Source organism: Tupaia chinensis, unplaced genomic scaffold (genome assembly GCF_000334495.1).
Source record: "Tupaia chinensis unplaced genomic scaffold, TupChi_1.0 Scaffold000477_1, whole genome shotgun sequence".
Taxonomy (NCBI): Eukaryota; Metazoa; Chordata; class Mammalia; order Scandentia; family Tupaiidae; genus Tupaia; species Tupaia belangeri.
Window position 1 is genome coordinate 3,965,603 of NW_006159986.1, and position 22,117 is coordinate 3,987,719.

At 42.2% G+C, this 22,117-nt stretch overlaps 1 protein-coding gene across 1 annotated transcript in view; it reads left to right on the forward strand.

The window, feature by feature from the left end:
* ATP6V0A1 (ATPase H+ transporting V0 subunit a1) overlaps positions 1-22,117 on the forward strand; it is a gene marked incomplete in the record, with an annotated part of 69,884 nt that overhangs the window by 20,607 nt on the left and 27,160 nt on the right. The window contains 9 exon segments of the mRNA XM_014590691.2: positions 1,069-1,172; positions 1,510-1,636; positions 6,192-6,274; positions 7,455-7,548; positions 12,565-12,777; positions 14,558-14,708; positions 16,493-16,632; positions 16,951-17,108; positions 18,775-18,865. Of these exon segments, the coding sequence (XP_014446177.1) occupies positions 1,069-1,172; positions 1,510-1,636; positions 6,192-6,274; positions 7,455-7,548; positions 12,565-12,777; positions 14,558-14,708; positions 16,493-16,632; positions 16,951-17,108; positions 18,775-18,865 (1,161 nt within the window).

Consider the following 22,117-nt stretch of genomic DNA (forward strand, 5'->3'; position numbering starts at 1 on the left):
GTGGAGAAGCTGATTGGATTTTATATTTTAAGGGCAGTATTTCCCTCTGATTGGAGTAAAGTGTGATAGGATGAGTTGGATAGGGAGGAGCTAGGAAATACTGACCCATATATGGGGAAGATCCTTTTCCTCCTTCATTTCATTGTATAAACTGTCATGGTGGAAATCATTTTAAAATGAACCAATTAAACCAGCCCTCAAGCTGTAGATTGGTTTATTATTCATTGCTTTTTCTTCACTTTCTTGAGAGCACAGCTCAAGAATCAAGTAATTTTCAGCTGTAAAGCCTGTATGATCGTTTCATATTTCTAGGTTCCACCTTGGAAAACAGGACATTTAGATATGTTTTCACTTTTTATTTTTTTTCCTTTATGGATATAGTAGAGACCCAGCCCTGCTCAGCTATTGTGTTTCTTATCCTTTTGAAGAAAGAAATACTCTGTAAATCCCAAGGTTCATAGCATTTTATACACAGCTATGCTGAAAGTTCTCGACTGTTGGGCCTTGAAAACCTGCATATCTGGAGATGCTCCTGTTTTCTCCAGATCACACTGTGTTCAAGATGGCCACAGTGCCTGGCTCCTCCCTTGGAAAGAGAGTCTACCTCCCTTTCTCACACAGGAAAAATTCTAGTGCACCTGCCTAGAAATGAAGTGTTGAGAATGTCTGCAGAACTGCTTTACTTTTGCTTGAAAGGAGGAGACAGTTCAGTCCTACCCACATGCAGAGATATTTGTGGGTACTTTTCATAGTTCATTCAGGGAAATAGGAGAGAAAATGGCTTCCACCAAGTCACAGATTTATACACATCCCACTGTTTAATGTTTTTTTCCCCTTTTATTCTTTATTTCTAAAACCATTTCCCCAGATGCTTTCCTGGGGGCAATTATGCTTTCTTTACCTTGTTTATTTCCTTTGTTTTCCTCCCAATTCTTGTCTCTGTGGGTGTGTCTTATCTTTTGGTGGTTTTCTTTTCTCATCTTTACTTTCTGAACCTGTCTCCTGGTTCCTCGTTCCCTGCATGCCACTAACTATTTTCATTAGATATTAATTGATTTGTGAATTCAGGCTGAATTGCATCATCAGCAGATGGCGGATCCAGACCTGTTGGAAGAATCCTCATCCCTGTTGGAGCCAAGCGAGATAGGAAGAGGCACGCCTTTAAGACTTGGGTGAGTACCACCTCAACCTTTCCACATTCAGTGGGGTCGTGTTCACCTTTCTTTACAAAGAGCCATGAGGCTGGGGATTCACTTTCCACCAGGATGTGCTCTCTCCTCAGCCTGGTAAGAGATCTTTCTAAGTCTCTGTGGATTCAGTTTCTAAATTGTTCTGTCGCCCCTTTGCTGGGACCAGAAATAAGGCCTGGAGTGTTATTTTGGCATCCCCTTTGACATAGCATGTAGTCTCATGTGTATAGTATCTTTCTCCTTTCACTTCCCTTTTTTTCTTAAAACCTCCATCCCGCAGCACAGAATAGAGTCCCCAATCTGGCTTTTCTCCCCACAGCTTCGTGGCTGGTGTCATTAACCGGGAGCGCATCCCTACTTTCGAGCGCATGCTTTGGCGAGTGTGCCGGGGGAACGTGTTCCTGCGGCAGGCTGAAATAGAGAACCCCCTGGAGGATCCAGTGACTGTAAGACAAGGAAATTGCATCCTGTGGAGTAGGTCTTATAAAGAGAGCCCAGAGCAGTAGCACACCATGGTGCCACCTGAATGAGACCCCTCCCCAGAGGAGCCCTGTGTCATCCCTGCTTTGATCTGAGAGTTTGAAGACTGCTCCTCTCCTCTAACTTAACTCCCCTCACATGTATACTTATGCTATATACATAACACATACATATTTCCAGGTTTTACCCATGCAGATATCATTATTTTACTTATTTTGTTTTTTTTTTGCCAGAGGGCACATGTGCTCACAGAGAAAGAAAGAGAGGGAGAAAGCGTACCCGTTCTTCTTCCTCCCTTTCTCCCTGTCAGGATTTTGGACATTCATGCACAGGTGCCGGCGTGTTTTTTAAGTCATTAGGGCTGGGATTCAGACTGCAGTCACCTCTGTGGAATCTGATTCCCTGTGCATAGTACTTAATCACTGCCGTGAGGCTAGCCTTCTAAGTGTTATTTTGATGGGAAATGATGCTGGTGTGCTTTTTCTAATTTATGTAACTTATTTTTGAGAGTATTTTGCTAGGGCATGTGTTCTCACTGGAGAGACAGAGAGAGACAGAGAGAGAGAGACAAAAAGCGAGAAATCACCCCCCAGGGGGATGACCACACTGCAATCCCTTCTCCTCCATTCTCCTCTCTGTATTTTGGACATACACACCTGGTGTGAGTTTTAAGCCACCAGGTCTGGGACTCGAACCGTGGTCGACTATGTGGGAGTCCACTGACAACCATTACACCATCTGCTGGTCCCTCTTATTTTATTTTTAATGGCCAAGGGCACATTCACTCATCAGAGAGAGAGCTGGGGAGATGGGGGGGGGTGCAGACGAGAGTGAGAACACACCCCAAATAGGATGTGGTCTTCCCCTCTCCTCCACTTCTCCATCCTGTCAGGATTTAGGGCACACACGTATATGCACCTGGCATTTTTCAAGCCACTGGGGCCAAGATTTGAACTGTGGTCAGCCATGTGAGATCTAGCTCCCTTAACCACTAGGCTATGGGACTAACCCTCCTCCCGTTATTTTAAACTTTAATTTTTTGTTACTGGTCTGGGACTAAAGAAAAATTATCTGTATGAAAATCAACTTAAAGCAGGATATCTGGTTCCAAATTTGGTGATATTAATGTGTAAAAAGAAAAGGAGAGTTTCTTAACAGTGATAGGGATATGCTGATGAAATTTTACATACCAAGGTATTTTTAAGTACTTATGTTCTGGGAGAATTCAAAACTTAGTTTAAGAATTAATTCGGTGGAGGGCCAGCAAGTGTTATGCTGGTTAAGACACTGAACTCCTACATAGCTGACCATAGTTTGAGTCCTGGACCAGGTAGCTTGCTTTCTGACTTTCCTTGTCTCTCTCTCTCTGTTAAATTAAAAAAACTCTTAAACATTTGAAATAAATCATTTCATTTATCCACAGCATTTATTTTATTTAATTTTATTTGTTATTGTTATTTTTAAAAAGAATTATCTATTTATTTAATTCTATTTGTTATTTTTATTATTGTTATTATTATTTTAATTTGACCAGATGGAGAGAGAGAAAGGGAAAGCGAGAAAGCAAGCCACCAGGTCCAGAACTTGAAGTGTAGTTGGCCATGTAGGAGTCCAGAACCATTAACCCACCACCTGCTGGCCCTAAAATAATTTTTAAAAAATAATTATTTATTTAATTTTATTTATTCATTCATTTATTTAAATTTGACCAGAGAGAGAGAGAGAGAGAGGGAAAGTGAGAAAGCAAGCCATCAGGTTTGGGACTCGCACTGTGGTCAGCCTTGTGGGAGTGTCCAGCACCTTAACCACCACGCCACCTGCTGGCCCCCACTAAAATAATCCTTAAAAAAAAAAGAAAAAGAATTTATTGTGCAACATAGGATAATCTTCTCTGTCCAGTGCTTTGGGAAATAGAAACAGCTTAGATCTTGGCACCTGACATAATTAGACAAAGTTAATCATCTAAACGTTTATGAATATGATGAGTCCTGATTTCAAGGATAACAAAGTTCAATGTACTGAAGAAATGTTACTGCATTTTGTATTAGTAGTAGTTAGAAGCCTGGAGTTGATTTTCCTGTTCTAAATTACCTTGTGAATATCTTAAATTAATATTCTTTGCTCCACCTAAGAAGGCAGATCACACTGTGACTTCTCATTTTGGATGGGTCACACAGACGTGTGGTGACCCTCAAGTTAAAGTGAATGCCCTTACTGGGGCTCCAATGTTACAGTCTACCAGAGGGTTGTCTTGTGTTGTGGGAGCACTATAATCTGCAGTCACAGCTAATGTAGAACTGTTCTCTGGAATACTCAGTCATTTCCTCTTGGCAACAGAAGGGTATTTTATTAACAAATCTAGGCAAGGGGGCCTGGATTTCTACAACAGAGCTGCTGTACACAGATAATGCGCCAGCTTAGTCTAGGGAATTTACCAACTTAACCTAATTTTGTCCATTATTCTTCTTTAATCCTTCTAAAGTTTTCATCACTTGTTTTCTTATTTTAAAAGCAATATAGGGGCCAGCAGGTAGCATGGTGACTAAGGTGCTGGACTCCCACATGGCTGACTGCAATTTGAGCCCTGGACCTGGCAGCTTGCTTTCTCACTTTCCCTCTCTCTGTCTCTCTCTGGTCAACTTTAAAAAATAAAATAAAGACAATGAATAAAATTTTTAAATTAAAAAATAATATTAAATAAGTAATTTTTCTTCTTTTATTTATTTATTTTTTTAGAGAGGTTTTAAAAGACAGAGACAGAGAGAGAGAAAGTGAGAAATCACCGCCCAGGGGGGATAGGGATGGCCACACTGCAATCCCTTCTTCTCCATTCTCCTCTCGGGATCTTGGGCATGCATGCACACATGCCTGGCGTGAGTTTAAGCTACCAGGTCTGGGACTCAAACTGCAGTTGACTACATGGGAGTCCAGAAACATAGCCATTATGTTAACTCTTGGTCCCAATAATTATTTTAAATGACTAAATAAATAAATTAAAACAATATAGGGACCAGCAGGTGGTGTGATGGCTAAGGCATTAGACACCCCCACATGCCCAACAATGGTTTGAGACCCAGACCTGGTGACTTGCTTTCTCACTCCCCAACCCCCCCTCTGGTCAAATTGAAATAAATGAATGAATAAATAAAATAAAATTTAAAATAATTTTTAAAAAAAACACAACAATATATACCTCATACAAATTTAAGAAAATACAGGCAACCAGAGATGATTCTGTATGCCTTATTTTTCTGATCTCCCCTCCTGGTCCTTGCTTCATACTGCAGGTTTAAACTTGGTATTTGGAATGGATTGCCTCTCTCCTGGCCTCATAAAGACTAAGCACAGATCCTGAGAGTCTACATTAGCATTCTTCCCATGGATCAGTTTGTTGGAGTTATTCAGTCTCTTTCATTGGGGAATTTCTAAGACCCAAAATAGATAGGAATAGCTTCTTTCTCTTTTTTCTCTCCTACACTTTTATCACTGAGGCAATACACGATTTAAAGTTGAACCAGCTCCAGAACCAGTGGCATAATGATTATGTCGCTGGACTCCCACATAGTTGACCACGGTTCGAGTCCTGGACCCAGCAGCTTAAAACTTACACTAGGCACATGCCCAAAATCCTGAGAGGAAAATAGAGGAGAAGGGATTGTGGCATGGCCATTCTCCCTGGGGGATGATTTCTCACTTTCTGTCTCCCTATCTTTTCAGCAAGCGTACATGCCTATAGCAAAAATATCTCTTAAAAAAAAGTTGAATCAGGTACAGCAGGTGGTGTGATGGTTGAAGGCACTGGACTCCCAAATAGCTGACCAAGATTTGAGTCCTGGACCTGGTGGCTTGCTTTCTCATTCTTGCCCTCCACCCCCGTCCCTTTCTGGTCAAGTTAAAATAATTCTTAAAAAAAAAAAAAAAAAAACGTTGAACCAGCTCTCTGGCTTGATGGCTAAGGCAGCTGGATCCCACATGGCCTACCATGATAGAAGTCCAAACTCAACTGCCTGAGAAACATGCCAGGTGCATGAGCATGCATGCCTAAAATCCAACAGGAAGGAGAGATGGAGCAGAAGGGATTGTGGTGTAACCATTCCCCACAGGAAGGAGAGATGGAACAGAAGAGATTGCAGTATGACCATTCCCCAGGGAGGTCCTTTCTCTTCTCCATGAGCAGAGCACACGCAGTATCTAGCAAAAAGAAAATTTTGACTAAAAAAGGTTTAAAGTTAATTGATTAAAAAAACAAAACTAAATAACGCTAAGAGGAATATTATCTAGCTTTCTGTCAAGCTCCTGGTTGAATCTTAGATCAAATTGAGAAAGATTTTTGTAACTGGAGATCACAGGGCAAACGTCCTCGTAAGGCAGTTTAAGAAACAGAGAGAGGGTTATGGTAAAAGTACAGGACTGCTTGTCCTTGAAGGATTCCTGTCGTTCCTGTCACCAAAAAACTTATTTTCAAAGTCTTCATCTGGATTTAGACACCTATACTCTTTGTTCTTTTTTCTTGGCACCTAGGGTGACTACGTGCACAAGTCTGTGTTTATTATCTTCTTCCAAGGTGACCAGCTGAAAAACAGAGTCAAGAAAATCTGTGAAGGGTAAGAGAAGCATGCCCCTACCCAAGAGAGCACAGCCATGCTGCTTAATGATCCTTCGGAGTAGTAAACCTTAAATCCTTTTTAGTCTGTCTTGCCTCAGTGAATATATCTTTTAATAATGTTAGGGTGGGACCAGCAGACGGCATAATGGTTACATCGTTGGACTCCCATATAGTCAGTCCACAGTTTGAGTCCCAGGCCCAGCAGTTTAAAACTCACAGCAGGCATGTGTATGTGCAAGCCCAGAATCCTGAGAGGAGAATGGAAGAGAAGGGATTGTGGCATGGCCATCCCCACCATGAGGTGATTTCTGGCTTTCTGTCCTTTGTCTCTTGCTGTCCCTCCAGCGAGTGCACATGCCCTATAGCAAAAACAAAAACAAACAAACAAACAACAACAACAAAAAACCCAAAAAACTCTCTTAAAAAAAAAAAAATATATATATACACACACATTCGAAATAATTCAGGCCATCCAGTGGCGTGTTGGTTGAGGCAGCTGAATCCCACAGGACTGACTGTGTGGTTCAAGTCCTAACCATGACAGCTTGAGAAACATGGCAGGTGCATGTGAATGCATAACTAAAATCCCAAAAGGAGGGAGAAATAGGAGACAGGATTGTGGCGTGACCATCCCCATGAGGGGATGCTTTTCTACTTTCTCTCTCTGTCTCCAGAGAGTTCATGTAACCTCTGGCAACTTTTTTTTTAAAAAGGAAATAGCCTAAGTTAATTTTTAAAAAGTATCATCAAAACCACAATTTCCTCTCTCTGGGAAAAAGTAATTAGTACTCATAGTTTATAAATGCCACCTTATTCTGGGACAATGGGTCCACATACCCAGTTTAGTGCCACAGGTACAATGTCCTTACATTTTCTGAAATTCTGTCTGATGGGCAAAATTTTTACCATGGCATTTTGGTCTAATAATTTACAATATAATAGACTTTACCTTTTTTTTCACTCTGAAGAGAATTTCATATCTACAAAGAATGTCGATGTAGTTCAAACATTATTGCTCTAGCTACAGGCCACTTCACATTAATTATTGCTGATTAACTCATCAGTCTGGCCTAATCCCATTTTGATCTTTCTAGTAAGTTAGGATTATATTCTGAGATAATTTAAACTAGTAGGTTAAGAAATGTCAATGTTCCCAAGGCTGTGTCTGTTCATTTCAGGTTCCGAGCCTCACTCTATCCCTGTCCTGAGACACCGCAGGAGAGGAAGGAAATGGCTTCCGGAGTTAATACCAGAATTGATGATCTCCAAATGGTATGCTGAGGACTGGATGGAATTTGTTTTTGTGAAATACAATAGAAAGCCATTCTCCTTTCTTATAATACTAACAGTTTACGAGGCACCTATAGAAGCTCAGGTTTAAAAAAAAACAAGTCTATGGGGAATATGTCCATCGTGGAACTGGGGAAAGTCTCAGGGAATGACTGTTAAAATAGCATTAATAGGAGCCAGCAGGTGGCACAGTGGTTGAGGATGCTGGATTCCCACATGGCCGACCACAGTTTGAGTCCTAGACCTGGTGGCTTGCTTTCTCACTTGCCTTCTTTCTCTCTCTCTCTCTTTTTCTATCTCTCTCACTCTATCTCTCTATGATCAAACTAAAATAAATAAATAAATAAAGTTTAATAAAGTAATTCTTTAAAAAAATAATAGCATTAATTGGGCCAGCAGGTGGCATGGTGGTTAAGGCAGCTGGATTCCCACGTGGCCGACCATGATTAGAGTCCCAGACTCAATTGCTTGAAAATCACACTGGACGCGCGTGTGTGTGCACCTAAAATTCTAAGAGGAGAATGGAGAGAAAAGGATTGTGGTGTGGCCGTTCCCTTTGGAGGGTGATTTCTCACTTTCTCTCTCTGCCTCTCTCTGGGAAGTGCACATACCCTATGGTAAAAACCTAAAAAAGCATTAATCATCCCCAAATGAGATGGAATGCCTTGAATTTAGAATCATTGTTGCTTAGAGTATTTATTTCCACTCTGAGATTCTTTTTATATCATCATTTTTAAAAGTATGCTCAGTTTGGGCCAGCAGGTGTTGTGGTGGCTAAGGTTCCAAGGTTCAAGTTCTGGATCTGGCAACTTGTGTTCTCACTTTTTCTCTCTCAGTCTCTCTTTAGTGAATATATATGCACTCTAGTGAATTAAAGAAAAAAAATAAATAAAATTAAATCTTTAAAAAAAAACTATGCTAAGTTTTTTAAAAGATTGGGTGCACATAAAGTCTCACACACAGTCTACCTCCTAAGGATGAAGCTGCCTAGTGTGTATCCTTCTGCTACATTCAAACTTTTTTCTTTTTTTAAGAATTATTTTATTTATCTTTATTTATTTGTTTGTTTGTTTGTTTTAATTTGACCAGAAAAGGACAGAGAAAGAAAGTGAGAAAGCAAGCCACCAGGTCTGGGACTTGAACTGCAGTTGGCCCTGTAGGAATCCAGTGCCCTTAATCACCATGCTACCTGTTGGCCCTTTTTTTTTTAACTATTATGGGGACCACTAGATGGTGTAATGGTTACGTCGCTGGACTCCCAAGTAGTTGACTGCGGTCTGAGTCCTAGACATGGCAGCCTAAAAGTCATGCCAGTCCCATGTGCATGTGTACCCAAAATTCCAGGAGGAGAATGGAGGAGAGGGGATTGTGGTGTGACCATCCCCTTGGGGTGGGGGTGATTTCTTACTTTCTGTCTCTCTGTCTCTCTCTGTGTCTTCAGCAAGTGCTCGTACCTTATAGCAAAAATCTCTTAAAAAATTAGAATGTGTGTGTGTGTATATCTATAATTATTTAATTTTATTTATCATTATTATTATTTATTTTTTTGCTATAGGGCATGCATGTTCACCAGAGAGATACAAAGAGAGAGGGAAAGTAAGAATGCAAGTCACCAGGTCCAGGACTTGAACTTTGGTCATCCATGTGGGAGTCCAACACTTTAATTGTTATGCCACCTGCTGACCCTGCTACATTCGATCTTAATCACACATTCTAAGAGCCGTGGTGTAGCCCTTGTACCCAGAAGGAAATTATGTTACATTTTTACCAAATTTAAGTGTGTGTATGGTTTGTTCACACTGTGGTCATCATCAGGTTCTAAGGGAGGCATGATGATGTCTGTGTCCATGGAAGGAAAGGGTGAAAGAATAAGTGTGATGACTTCCCCCTGCCTTCTTTTAGAGAGATTTTTGTCGTAGGGTGCATGTGCTTGCCAGAGAGACAGAGACAGAGAGACATAAAACAAGAAATCACTCCCCAAGGAGTATGTCATGCCACAGTCCCTTCTCCATTTTCCTCTCAGGATCTTGGGCACACAGGCATATGTGTCCTGCTTGAATATAAGTCACCAGGTGCGGACCTGGACCCAGACTGCGGTCAACTATGTGGGAGTTCAGTGACGCAACCATTATGCCATCTGCTGGTCCTGTCATGACTCCCTTTTTGAAATATTAATAAACATGCTTAATCCCAAAGGCAGTCCTTCCAGCATTGTCAAAATTAGAAATATGTCATAACTTCCACTGCAATGCTCTTTTGCATCTTTCCCTCTGAGCCTTATTGTATGAGGCTGCCAGTCTGACCTCTTTCCAGCTCTTTGACATATGCTTATCTGTTTAACCAGATGAAGTAAGTTTGTTAGAACTGCTGGTGGGTGATAAGCCATATTAGCACATTCTGGGTTCTGAGACTGTCTTATCTTTCTCCAAGCTCATGAGTAGATTTAAGGGTATGAGCAATCATCATTATAAATAACCAGAATTAGAGTCCAGCTGGTAGCATAATAGTTAAGTTGGGTATATCCCACATGGGTGACTATGTGGTTCCAGTCCCAGATAGCAGCTTGGAAAACATGCTGGGTACGTGTGCACGTGTGCCAAAACCCCTAGAGGAGACTAGTAAAGAATGAATTTTGGCATGTGCATCCTAGGGGGGCGGGGGTGATTTCTCACTTTCTCTTTCTCTTTTTCTCTCTCTGGCAAGTGCATGTGCCCTGTAACAAATTTAAAATATCGATAAACAAGGCCAACAGGAGGTATGGCGGTTAAGGGTGCTGGACTCCCACATCGTTGACCTCGGTTCAAGTCCCAGTTCTGGCAGCTTGGTTTCTCACTTTCCCTTTCTCTCTCTCTCTCTGATTCTGTCCCTCTCTGGTCAAATAAAAATAAATAAAGTTAAATAAAATAATTCTTTTTTGAAAAAGATAAATAAAACCCAAAATTAGACTTTTTTTTTTAGAGAGATTTTTACTGTAGGGCATGTGTGCTCACCAGAGAGACAGAGAGAGGCAGAAAGTGAGAAATCACCCCCTTGGGGGATGCTCACACCACAATCCCTTCTCCTCCAGTTTCCTCTCGGGACTTTGGGCATACACAAGCATGTGCCTGGAGTGAGTTTTAAGCTGCTGGGTCAGGGACTTGAACCATGGTCAACTACATGGGAGTCCAGTGATTTAACCATTATGCCATTTGCTGGCCCACAGAATTAGACTTTTGAAAAATCCAGCTGTAGGAACTGAAACTTTAAAAGGGGATTGAAACCATGCAGTGGGATTGGGAAAGAAAAAAGGCAAACAGAATGTTGCTTGCAAATGTATTTGGCATCCTTCCTAAAGAAGTTTTAATAGTGATTGTGAAATAGTCAACAGCCAGAGGGAGGGAAAGTAGTTGTCTTCAAGTGGCAACATAAGAGTTTTCGTAGTGTGCCAAGGCTCTTTATTTATTTATTTTTTCTTCTTTTTGAAAATGTGGAAGTCACCTTCCCCTGAACGAGACCATCTTTCAGGGTGTGCCGACTGCTTTGTTCAGAACAAGCTTGAAGATATGTGATGGAGAGTTGTGATTACCATAGTCTATAGCTTTTTCTCTTCCAAGACATGAGATTTCAGAGTTTCTCATACTGAAGTGTGAGTTCTGGGCTGCTTGCCCAGCTCCTTCTGATTGGAAGCAGGGGGCTTAGCCTCACCTCTGCTCCTGAAACCTTAATATTTGGTGATAAACAAGGCCATAAAATGTCAAATGTCCCTGCACCTTCCTCCAGCCTAATCTAGGCAATGCGATTTCTCTGAGAAAAAAATCTGTATTCATTTCCAAAGGATCAACACTGAAACTTTTTCCCTCCAGGATGCCGGACAGAAGGGTAAAACCTTACAGCCCCCACATGGCAGTGTCTGTGGTGGTCCAGACCTCCTCTAAAAACCAAGGGAGCTCCTGATTCCACAGGGTCTCTGGCTCCTGTTCCCAGAATAGCGAGCCATGGTGCTCACAGCCTGTCTCCCACCTTCCCTGGGACTGGCTCACCTGCAAGGGGCTCTGCAGCTAGCTTGATTCCTTCGTTTGTCAGCTGCTGGGCCCGGGGGCCCCTTCTGTGATTCTGAGTGACAGGTTGCCCATAGCAAGCCTCTGGTTTTGTTGTTCTGTTTGTTTTATAATTGCCAGAGGGCATATGTGTGCACCAAAAAGAGACAGAAACACTGAGAAAGGGTAAAACACTCCCAGTGGGGAGTGGTCATGCCACATTTCCTTCTGCTCCGTTTCTCCATCTTGTCGGGATTTGGGGCATGCAGGCCCATGCACCCAGCATGTTTTTCAAGCAGTGAGGTCAGGATTTGAACAGTGGCTGAGTATAAAGGATCCAGCTGCTTTGAGTACTAGGCTATGGGACCAGCCCCAAGTCTGTTTTTTAATGAATTGAGTAAAAGCCAGAGAAGTATGTTCACTGTGCCTTCGATGGATAGCAAGACTAAATATAGAGAAAAAAGCCAAAAAACCATTTTCCTCTATTTCTCTTGAGCTTGAGACTAAATGAGCATGAATATAGTAACTAGAACTTGAATTTCTTGTAATTTGGGGGGAGGGGGGAAGAAAAGTAAAAAAGAAATCATTCTAGCCAGAGAAAGAAAAAGATGATTTCAGGACCAGCAGATGGCGTAATGATTATGTTGCTGGACTCCCACGTAGTCAGCCATGGTTTGAGTCCCAGACCCAGGGTCTTAAAACATACCAGATGCATGTGCATGCATGCCCAAAATCTCAAGAGGAGAATGGAGGAGAAGGGGTTTGTGACATGGCCATCCCCCCCCCCCAGGGGGGTTATTTCTCGCTTTTTGTCTCTTTGTCCAGTGAGCATACATGCCCTATAGCAAAAAATCTCTTATAAGAGAAGGAAAGACGGTTTCCTGGCAATGTTTCAGAAAGCTGTTCCTCTTTGCCATTCATATCCTGAAATCTAAGACTGGTGTTAGAAGGATCCCTCCCTTGTATTTTTCTCTCCCAAAAGGTTCTGAATCAAACAGAAGATCACCGCCAGAGGGTTCTGCAGGCAGCTGCTAAGAACATCCGGGTCTGGTTCATCAAGGTGCGGAAGATGAAGGCCATCTACCATACCCTGAATCTGTGCAACATAGATGTGACCCAGAAATGTCTGATTGCAGAGGTCTGGTGCCCTGTCACCGACCTTGACTCCATCCAGTTTGCACTCAGAAGGGGCACGGTAAGTCTCCAAAGCTAGCAGTGCAGCTGTGGCCAAAAAGAGAGACTCCCGTCAACTGTAACCTTGATCAGTTTCATATACATGGTGCCTTTACTTTCACAATTCTCTAATGTATTCGTCTTGGATCCTGACAGTACGTTTTGTGTATGATCTACTATCCTGATTTTGCAAATGTGGAAACTGCAATTCAGAGACCCATTCACTGTATTCCACTACTTCTGTTCAGTAGCTCATTAGAGGTACTCTGTCTTCTAAGGCACTGGCAGGACCTGGGGTGGCATGGATGTACAGTCACACCCTCAGGCCTCCTACAGTTGGTTAGGAGAGGGCGACGTGCCATCAGAGAAGATAGTCTGTGCTAAGAGTGGTAGATTGGTAGATGTATGTGGCCCAAATGTGGAGCTTTTGCAGCTAGGGTGATGGGGGAAAGCTTCAGGAAGGTGGCATTTGATCAGGACTTTGAGGAATGGGTAAGGTGTTGATTGGCAATGACAAGAAGAAAGCAGTGTGAACAAAGGCAGGAAGTGCAACGTGGCTGTGTGTTATGTAAGAGCAGAGATTATAATGGGTGAGCTGAAAGAGCCCAAGTGCCTCTCTGTATCAGGTATATTAGAACTTAATAGTAAGAAGTTTCAAAATAACAGATTAGAAGGTTTAAATTTTATTCCAAGGGAGTAGAGGGTCACTGGGAGCTATTTAACAGTTTAGGGACATGATCAAAGCAGTTTCAGTAATTTGATGGCATCTGGTTTAGACGAAGGACTGGGGAGATTGTGTAGGTGAGGGGTCAGGTAGGGGAAATTGTAGACCTAGAGTAGTAAGTGATAAGGACCCTCTAGGGTAAGGCCTGGCAGTGGGGAAAAAAATAATAATGGATTTGTGAGACATCATGAAGGAAAACTCAGTAAGTACACTTGGTTCCTAGCAAGATGCAGGAAAATATAAGGGGAAAGAATTGAAAATGTTCCTGGGCCCTCAAAGCTGAGTGAGTGATCAGAACTGAGGTTCCATTCAGGGAAGCAAAAGTTCAGTGTGAGAAGTTTATTGATAGGAGAAAGATGATAAATTCAGCTGTAGTCACATTGAGGTCCTGAACAGAAACCCAGGTGGAAATGTCAAGTAGACAGTGGGACAGAACTAGAGGAATGGGAGTCATGAGCGTAGAAGCGGAGGAGGCCCCTGAGTGGGAGATCAGAGAGAGAAATAAGGAAGCCCCTCAGGGGCTTGTAATGTTATTGGGTAGGCAGCGGAGAAGGAATAGAGAGGAGCGGTCAGTGAGCAGAATTCCTGAGATTTTCGCTGAAGAATACATCTCTGGTGTCATATGGGAGGGAAGTCCTTTGGGTCGGGCGAGGAGTCAGCAAGCTCAGCCCGACTGCAAGGCGTTCTGCTGTTAGGAGTAGGTGCTGAAGGAGAGGCAGAGTATACTTTGCCTCCTGTATGAAAAGAGGAGAGGACAAGGATTTTCATAGAAGGCAGATGTGGCAGAGGTTCCAAACTTTTTTTTTACAAGAAGGATGCAGGATGTAGTTCTCGAGACTTAACTGAAATCTACCATTGCAAATTTTATACCTAGTCTCAGTTTCCCCAAAGACTGGGAAAAAATAACCCCTAATTATTTGTTTCCATTGATTTTATTGAGCTATAACTTACACAGAAGAAAATGCATGTCTCTTATGTGTATAGTTTGATGAGTTTTTATAAACACACACCCACCCCTGGAGCCATCGCCGTGGTCAGAGGCTTGCCTAACTTTGATGTATGTGTTACTATTTCCCAGGAACATAGTGGCTCCACTGTGCCCTCCATTTTAAACAGGATGCAGACGAACCAGACCCCACCAACCTATAACAAAACCAACAAGTTTACATGTGGCTTTCAGAACATAGTAGATGCTTATGGAATTGGAACTTACCGAGAGATAAATCCAGGTAAAAAAAAAAAAAAAAAAAAAAAAAAAAACTTGTGTCTTTTTAGAGGTTTGTTGTTTGTTGTTTTCTTTAATACCTCCCTGTCAATGCTATTGTACAACTGCCTTAAAACTAAAGATTTTAGGGACCAGCACTTGGCATAATGGCTATGTTGCTGGACTCCCATGTAGTTGGCTGCAGTTTGAGTCCTGGACCCGGTGGCTTAAACTCACGCTGGGCATGTGTGTGTGTGTGCCCAAGATCCTGAGAGGAGAATGGAGGAGAAGGGATTGTGGCATGGCCATACCCCCTGGGGGGGGTGATTTCTCACTTTCCATCTCTCTGTCTCTTTCTGGCGAGCGCATGCGCCCTATAGCAAAAACCTCTCAAAAAGAACACTAAAGATTTTGGAGCTGGTAGGTGGTGCTGTGGTTGAGGCCTCAGACTCTCCATAGCCAACTGTGGTTCAAATCCCAGATCTGGTGACTCACTTTCTTACTTTCTTTTTCTCTCTCTGGTCAAATTAAAATAATATTAATAATAGCTTAATTAAAAATAAACAACTCTTAAAAAAAAAAACTAAAGATGCTGTCAAAACCTCAGATCTTGTGTCATTCCTGTGAAAAAATGCCCATGTGACTTTAAGAAATAGATTTATCACCAGGCAACACTGCCTTTATTTTTTTTTTTTAAGAGAAAAAGATATTTTTGCTATAGGGCATGTGTGCTCACTGGAAAGACAGAGAGAGATAGAGAGACAGAAAGTGAGAAGTCACCCCCTAAGGGGAGATGGCCACACCGCAATCCCTTCTCCTTCAGTTTCCTCTCGGGATTTGGGGCACTCATGCACATTCACCTGGCACGTTTGAAGCTGCCTGGTCCAGGATTGAACTGCAAACAACCATGTGGAGTCCAGTGACATAACCATTAAGTCATCTGCTGGTCCCAGCAACACCCCTTTAAAGAGCTCAGTCGGTTATTCCACGTGCACTCTCTCCCAGCCATAAAACATCTGATGTTCTCTAGCAAAGCATTTGCAGGAGACACCTCAAGGTATCTGATCTTTTAAAAAATATATTTTATTCAACTTTATTTATTATTATTATTATTATTATTATTATTATTATTATTTAATTTGACCAGAGAGAGAGAAGGAAGGTGAGAAGCAAGCTGCTAGGCCTAGGACTCAAACCATGGTCAGCCATGTGGGAGTCCATCACCCTTAACCACCATAGCCCTTGCTGGCCCCAAGATGTCTGATATTTTTAAATGGCTTCCTGGCTCCTCTGTTCTAAGATTAGACAGAGAAAATATAGCAATCAGTGACCATTTTAGGCACAAGGCAGATTTGTCCTCTGTCAGGGGAGTTAATTATTAAATCCAGAGCTAGGCTTTGTTTGGAGCCTAAGCCTTTCACAGGATGTGCTTGGCTCTAGTTCTCGACTCCCCCCACCCCACCCCTGCTACCTGGTGGCTTTATTCAGCTCCAGAGAGTAGCTAGCTGACCTGCCCCAGGAGCAGTGTCCCAGGGGTTAGAAGAAGGGAATTGAAGAACAAACTTCAGTATTGCTGGGACAACACTTTCATGTCCTGTGTTATTCATTTCAGCTGTTAACAGCAGTTCAGGGTCCACCAACTGAGTCGTGAGGGTATGTATATTCTGCCATGGAAGATTTTCTCTGAGGGACCCTCCACCTGGCAGCTGGGAAATAGGACACTTGATATTAATCTTAGAGTATGGAGAGGAATGTGTTATTTTTTGGTCTCATGTACCGCATGTTTTTCTTTCTTTGGTTTCTTTATAGCTCCATATACTATTATCACTTTTCCTTTCCTGTTTGCTGTGATGTTTGGAGACTTTGGCCATGGCATTTTGATGACTCTTTTTGCTGTGTGGATGGTATTAAGGGAGAGCCGGATCCTTTCCCAGAAGAATGAGAATGAGGTAATTTTTAAATCATCTGCACTGGACTGAAATTTTACAATTTCTCAAGCAGGCATTATGAAAATTATGATCAGAAAGTCTTTTGTGCATGGATTTAGCAAAGGGAAATGGGATCGTTCTGTTCATTGTAACATCAAAGCAGCCATATGCTTTGGAAGTGAAGTTCTCATTAGCTTAATAATTTGGTCTTTTTCAAGTTTTCTGAACCAGAATAGGGGAAAGTACAGCAAGAAGAAGGGACTGGTATGTTCTAAAGGGCGTTGTCACAACCTGAGCGCGGAGAGTACGTTCTCATTACTTCTCTCTTCTGATTCCCAGATGTTTAGCACTGTGTTCAGTGGTCGGTACATTATTCTACTGATGGGTGTGTTCTCCATCTACACTGGCCTCATCTACAATGACTGCTTTTCCAAGTCTCTTAATATCTTCGGGTCATCCTGGAGTGTACGGCCGATGTTTACTTTATCTAATTGGACGTAAGTTACAGAAGATAAAAAAACAATGCTTACTCCTTTAATGTTCAGCTCTGATATTTTTAAAATTAAACATTGATTGCAATGCCAATATTACATATATTGGGCTGTTGGAAAGTCATGATGTATCTTTCTATGTATTTTTACATCATGACTTTTCTGATGAGCCAATATAAACATTATAACATAAATATCGCTTTTCACACACACATTTTTTACTTTTTTTTTTTGAGAGAAGTTTTTGTTATACGGCACGTGCACTCGCCAGAAAGACAGAGAGAGACAGAGAGATAGAAAGTGAGAAATCACCCCCCAGGAGTGATTGGCCACACCGCAATCCCTTCTCCTACTTTCTCTTCTCAAGATCTTGAGCACGCACGCACATGCGCCCAACGTGAGTTTAAGCCACCAGGTCTGGGACTTGAACCGCGGTCCAATACATGGAAGTCTAGCAACATAGCCATTACTCTAACAACTGGCCCGCCCAAAATTAATACCATGTGAGAAGGAATTGTGCAGTCTGGCAAAAGGCCATTTCAAAGCAAGATCTTTGGGATCAGGTTACAGGGGTTCATATTCCTGAAATGCCATTCATGGCATGGCTATTCTTGGGGAATTTATTTGTCATCTTTGCCTCAGCTTCTCATGCATGTGGCTCCAAGGGGCGTGGAAAGAATCCGTTCAGCCTCCACCTCTGCAGATAGATAGGCATAGACATTTTCTGGTGCAGGAAAACAGCACAATAAACACCACCCCAGTACAGTTTCCCTATTATTTGAGAGGAAAAGTAAAGTCTCCAACAAGCGTACCATCCCAAGAGTCTAAAGTAGCCCTCTGAGTTGTGAACCCAGAGTTCGAGGCCTTGAAGCTTCACTGTAGTATGAGTGTGCGAAGAATCTGGTATGGTACCTTCCAACAGGGATCATGGCCAGTCTTTCTCTGGTGTCATTTCTGGAAGACCCAGTCTCTCTCTGAGTTCTAGACCATGAAGGGTTTGATTGTCCTCAGTCACTTGATCACAGAAAGCATCCTTTCCTGAGGACCTCCAGGTGCTGCAAGAGAGCAATGGACATAAATGGTCCAGTGGGTACCTTGCGTGGTCTCTCGATGCTCCCAGGGATCACTGGAATCTCTCCTTCAGATCTCATGTCTGACACAAAAGCTGTTGGAAGGAAAACTTTAGAGAAGTCTACTCTAGCAAAGTTTAATTGAGAAAAAAAGAGAGAAAGATCTCACAAATCAGACAGCCCCCAGAATGGCTTTTGCAGAACTCTCAGCTCTGATTTTTCAGACAAGCAGTAAATTAACTTCTTTAGGAACTAGTTGACAATGTCTGTGTTTCAGAAGAATGCTGTGTCTCCTCTTATTTATGTGCCAACCTATGAAGTGCTTTGTGATTTGTTAAGCAGGTATCAGGGAACTAGTACTATAAATTAAATCCTTTTTTTTTTTTGTAAGTTAGAAGCAGATTCTCCAAATTCCCTACTTGATTGTGTATGTATGCATCTTTTTTTTTCTTTTTGTTATCTACAATCCCTTATTCTCAACCTTAGTTAGTCCTTCTTTATTGAAGAGATAAGATAGCTATAGTAGTTTGGGGTCAGTTTCTGGACCCCAGAATTTTCTGTCTTGATCAAAATTAATGTGACCTTTCTATTCACATTGGTAGGGAGGAAACGCTTAAAGGGAACCCCGTTCTCCAGCTGAACCCAGCCATCACTGGAGTTTTTGGTGGACCGTATCCTTTTGGCATCGATCCGGTAAGAGAGTACTTCTTTCTTGTATGCCAACCCCAAATTTTAAAACTGTCGTTCTGAAGTGAAAGAATTAAAGTAAAGATAAATCATTGTTTGGGTTTTAGTTGACATGTTTTTGGAAAACCTTGATGTATCTGCTCAGAGTACTTAAACCATGAGACCAAGTCCTTGGAGAGCCATGTATTTTATTTCTGTACTATTTATTTCTGAGATAGCTAGTAATATCAACTCTGGGAAGGCTGATTTTCAAGACTCCCTCCCAGTTCTTAACTTATTTCTACTTAGTTTGTTTTCTTTATTTTTAGTAGATGTTTTAACAAGGCAGAAATATTTCTTCCCTGTGGATTTCAGACTTCCATTCTTTTCTTTCCATATTTGCAAAACCTTATCCAAGAATTTGCTTTTTTCAAGTACTTGGCAAATAAAGTATGATCAAATATTTTCCTTTTTTAAAAAAGTTTATTTATTTTTCTCTTTCATCAGCAAGACAGAGAGAGAGCAGCTTCAATGGGTTTTGATGCCCCAGTCCACTCCCAGCTTCAGCTATTCCTGAACCATGGTACATACATACCTGCCATACTCTGGGAGAGCTCCAGACTTGCGCTGTGAACTTTCTCATGTGGGATTGCCTTACAAAACATTGCATTTTGTGGGGGCTGGCAGGTGGCATGGTGGATGAGGGCGCTGGGCTCCCACATGACCAACTACAGTTCGAGTCTCGGACCTGGTGGCTTGCTTTCTCACTTTCCCTCTCTCATTCCCTCTCTCTCTGTGTCTTTCTGGTAAAATTTAAAAAAAAAAAAAGAAAGAAAGAAAAAAAAGAAAGAATAAATATTTAACAACAAAAAAATTGTATTTTGCCACTTTGCCACCACCTGGTCCCCAAATCTTTTTTATTTTGTGCTAAAAAAAATAACTGGAGGCCAGTGCTCTGGCTTAGTAGATAAGGGAACTGGATACTACATGACTGACTGTCATTCAGGTCCTAGCCCTGACAGCTTGAAAAGCACGCCAGGTGTGTGTGCACTCAAAATCCCAACAGGTTGGAGAGATGGAGGAGAAGGAATTGCAGTGTGACTATGCCCCGTTAAAGTATGCTTTCTCTTGGGACCAGCAGTTGGCGAAAGGGCTTTGTCGCTGGACTCCCATGTAGTCCACTGCAGTTTGAGCTTAAACTGTAGTTTAAGCCCGGTGCCTTAAACTCACACTGGGCGCATGTGCGTGCATGCCCAGGATCCCAAGAGGAGAGTGGAGGAGAAGGGATTGCAGTGTGGCCATCCCCCCCTGGGGGGTGATTTCTTGCTTTCTGTCTGTCTCTTTCAGGCGAGCACACATGCCCTATAGCAAAAACCTCTCCAAAAAAAAGAAAAAAAAGGTGTGCTTTCTCTCTCTCTTTCTCTGCCTGTCCCTCTCAATCTCTGTCTCTCTCTGGGGAGTCCCTGTACCCCCTGGGGGGAAAAACTAATGAATGAGTGAGGCAAGAATTTACGAATAATTATCAGAAAGTAAGGATTATGAAATTCCAGAGGAAATACAGTTTACTATGGACTGGAAAGATTAAGATTTCTTGTAGAGAGTGGGAATTAATCTGACCTTTAGAAAAGTTCACGTCGTTGTACATAAGATGTGCAGAAAGGTACAAAGTTAAGTACTTTAATTATAACAGAAGCTGATACTACTGAAATGCTTACTGTGGGCCAGGCACTGTGCTAGCTCTTCACACATGTGATTTACTCCTCAGACAATTCTGTCCGACGGGCGCTGCTGTCCTTGTTACAGACACAGTGAGACTGCAGCTTGAAGTCTCATGATATGTTACATGCTCGCTTAGTAAATATTTATTGAATCTTTATTGTCACAAGGAAAAAACATAATTTAAAAGCACAACTCCTGCCCTTAAAAACTTGGCATCTACTTCCTTTCTTGCTTTCCCTCTGGTCCAATAAATAAATAAATAGAGTTAAATAAAATAATCCTTTGAAGGAAAAAAGAAAGAAAGAAAGAAAAAAGAGCTTGGCATCTAGTAACAGTAATATTATCATATAGTAATTCTACGATTATACAAATGTTTTGGCTTGGTGTCTTACAGATGCCTCGTTTGTTACTTATGGAGTAGAGGCTGGGTTTGCAGTACCAGTGGAACACCCGGGTTTAGATTTGCATCAGGTAGTTGGAGTTGCAGAGCTGAATTTCAGGTGAACTGGTGCTGGAGAGAGAACTAGTCACAGGCTCCTGTAGAGGTCACTGAGGATACATTCTTGTGGACAAAGCAGTTCAGAAAGAAAAGAAGCTAGGCCGGATGGTGAAAGCCCCACGTTAGGCTGCAGAGTTGGCACTTTAGCCTAAAGGTGACAGTGGGGCTTCAGGGAACATTTGGTTCAGGAACATGACTGGATTAGAGTCCTGATTTAGGAAATGTGACCTGAAGGCCAAGTGGCAGAGAAAACTATCGGGAAAGTATTATTGGCATCAGGCCTTGAGTGACAAGAGCTAAGGCAGTTGATACTTAAAAATAGAATGACAGCATCACAGGGATAAGATCAGCAAAAGAGACTGGGAATCTATGGGAAAGTGACCCAGTTTCTTTCTTGCTTTTTATATTTTTTGCTATAGGATGCTGCACTTGCCAGAGAGACACAAAAGGAGATAGAGAGAGGGAGAGAGAAAGTGAAAAATCACCTCCCAGGGGAGATAGCTATACCACAATCCCTTCTCCTTTTTCCTCTTAGGATTTTGGGCACAAACACACATGTGCATGGTGTGTTCCTCAAGCCACCAGATCTGGACTCAAACGGCAGTCAGCCATTTGGGATCCAGCTGCCCACAACCTCCGTGCCACCTGCTGGTCTACAACCCAATTTCTGTAATAAATATTTCCTAAGGAATTAAGAAAAGATGGAGGGGACCAGCAGATGGTATAATGGTTACATAGCTGGACTCCCATGTAGTCAACCATGGTTTGAGCCCTGAACCTGGCAACATAAAACTCATGCCAGGGGACCAGCAGTTGGCATAATGGCTATGCTGCTGAACTCCCATGTAGTTGACCGCAGTTCGAGTCTTGGACCTGGTGGCTTAAACTCAGGCCAGGCACGAGTGCGTGCATGCATGCCCAAGATCCTGAGAGGAGAATAGACGAGAAGGGACTGCGGCGTGGCCAATCCCCCTGGGGGGTGATTTCTCGCTTTCTGTCTCTCTGTCTCTCTCTGTCTTTCTGGCAAGCACATGTGCCCTATAGCAAAAACCTCTAAAAAA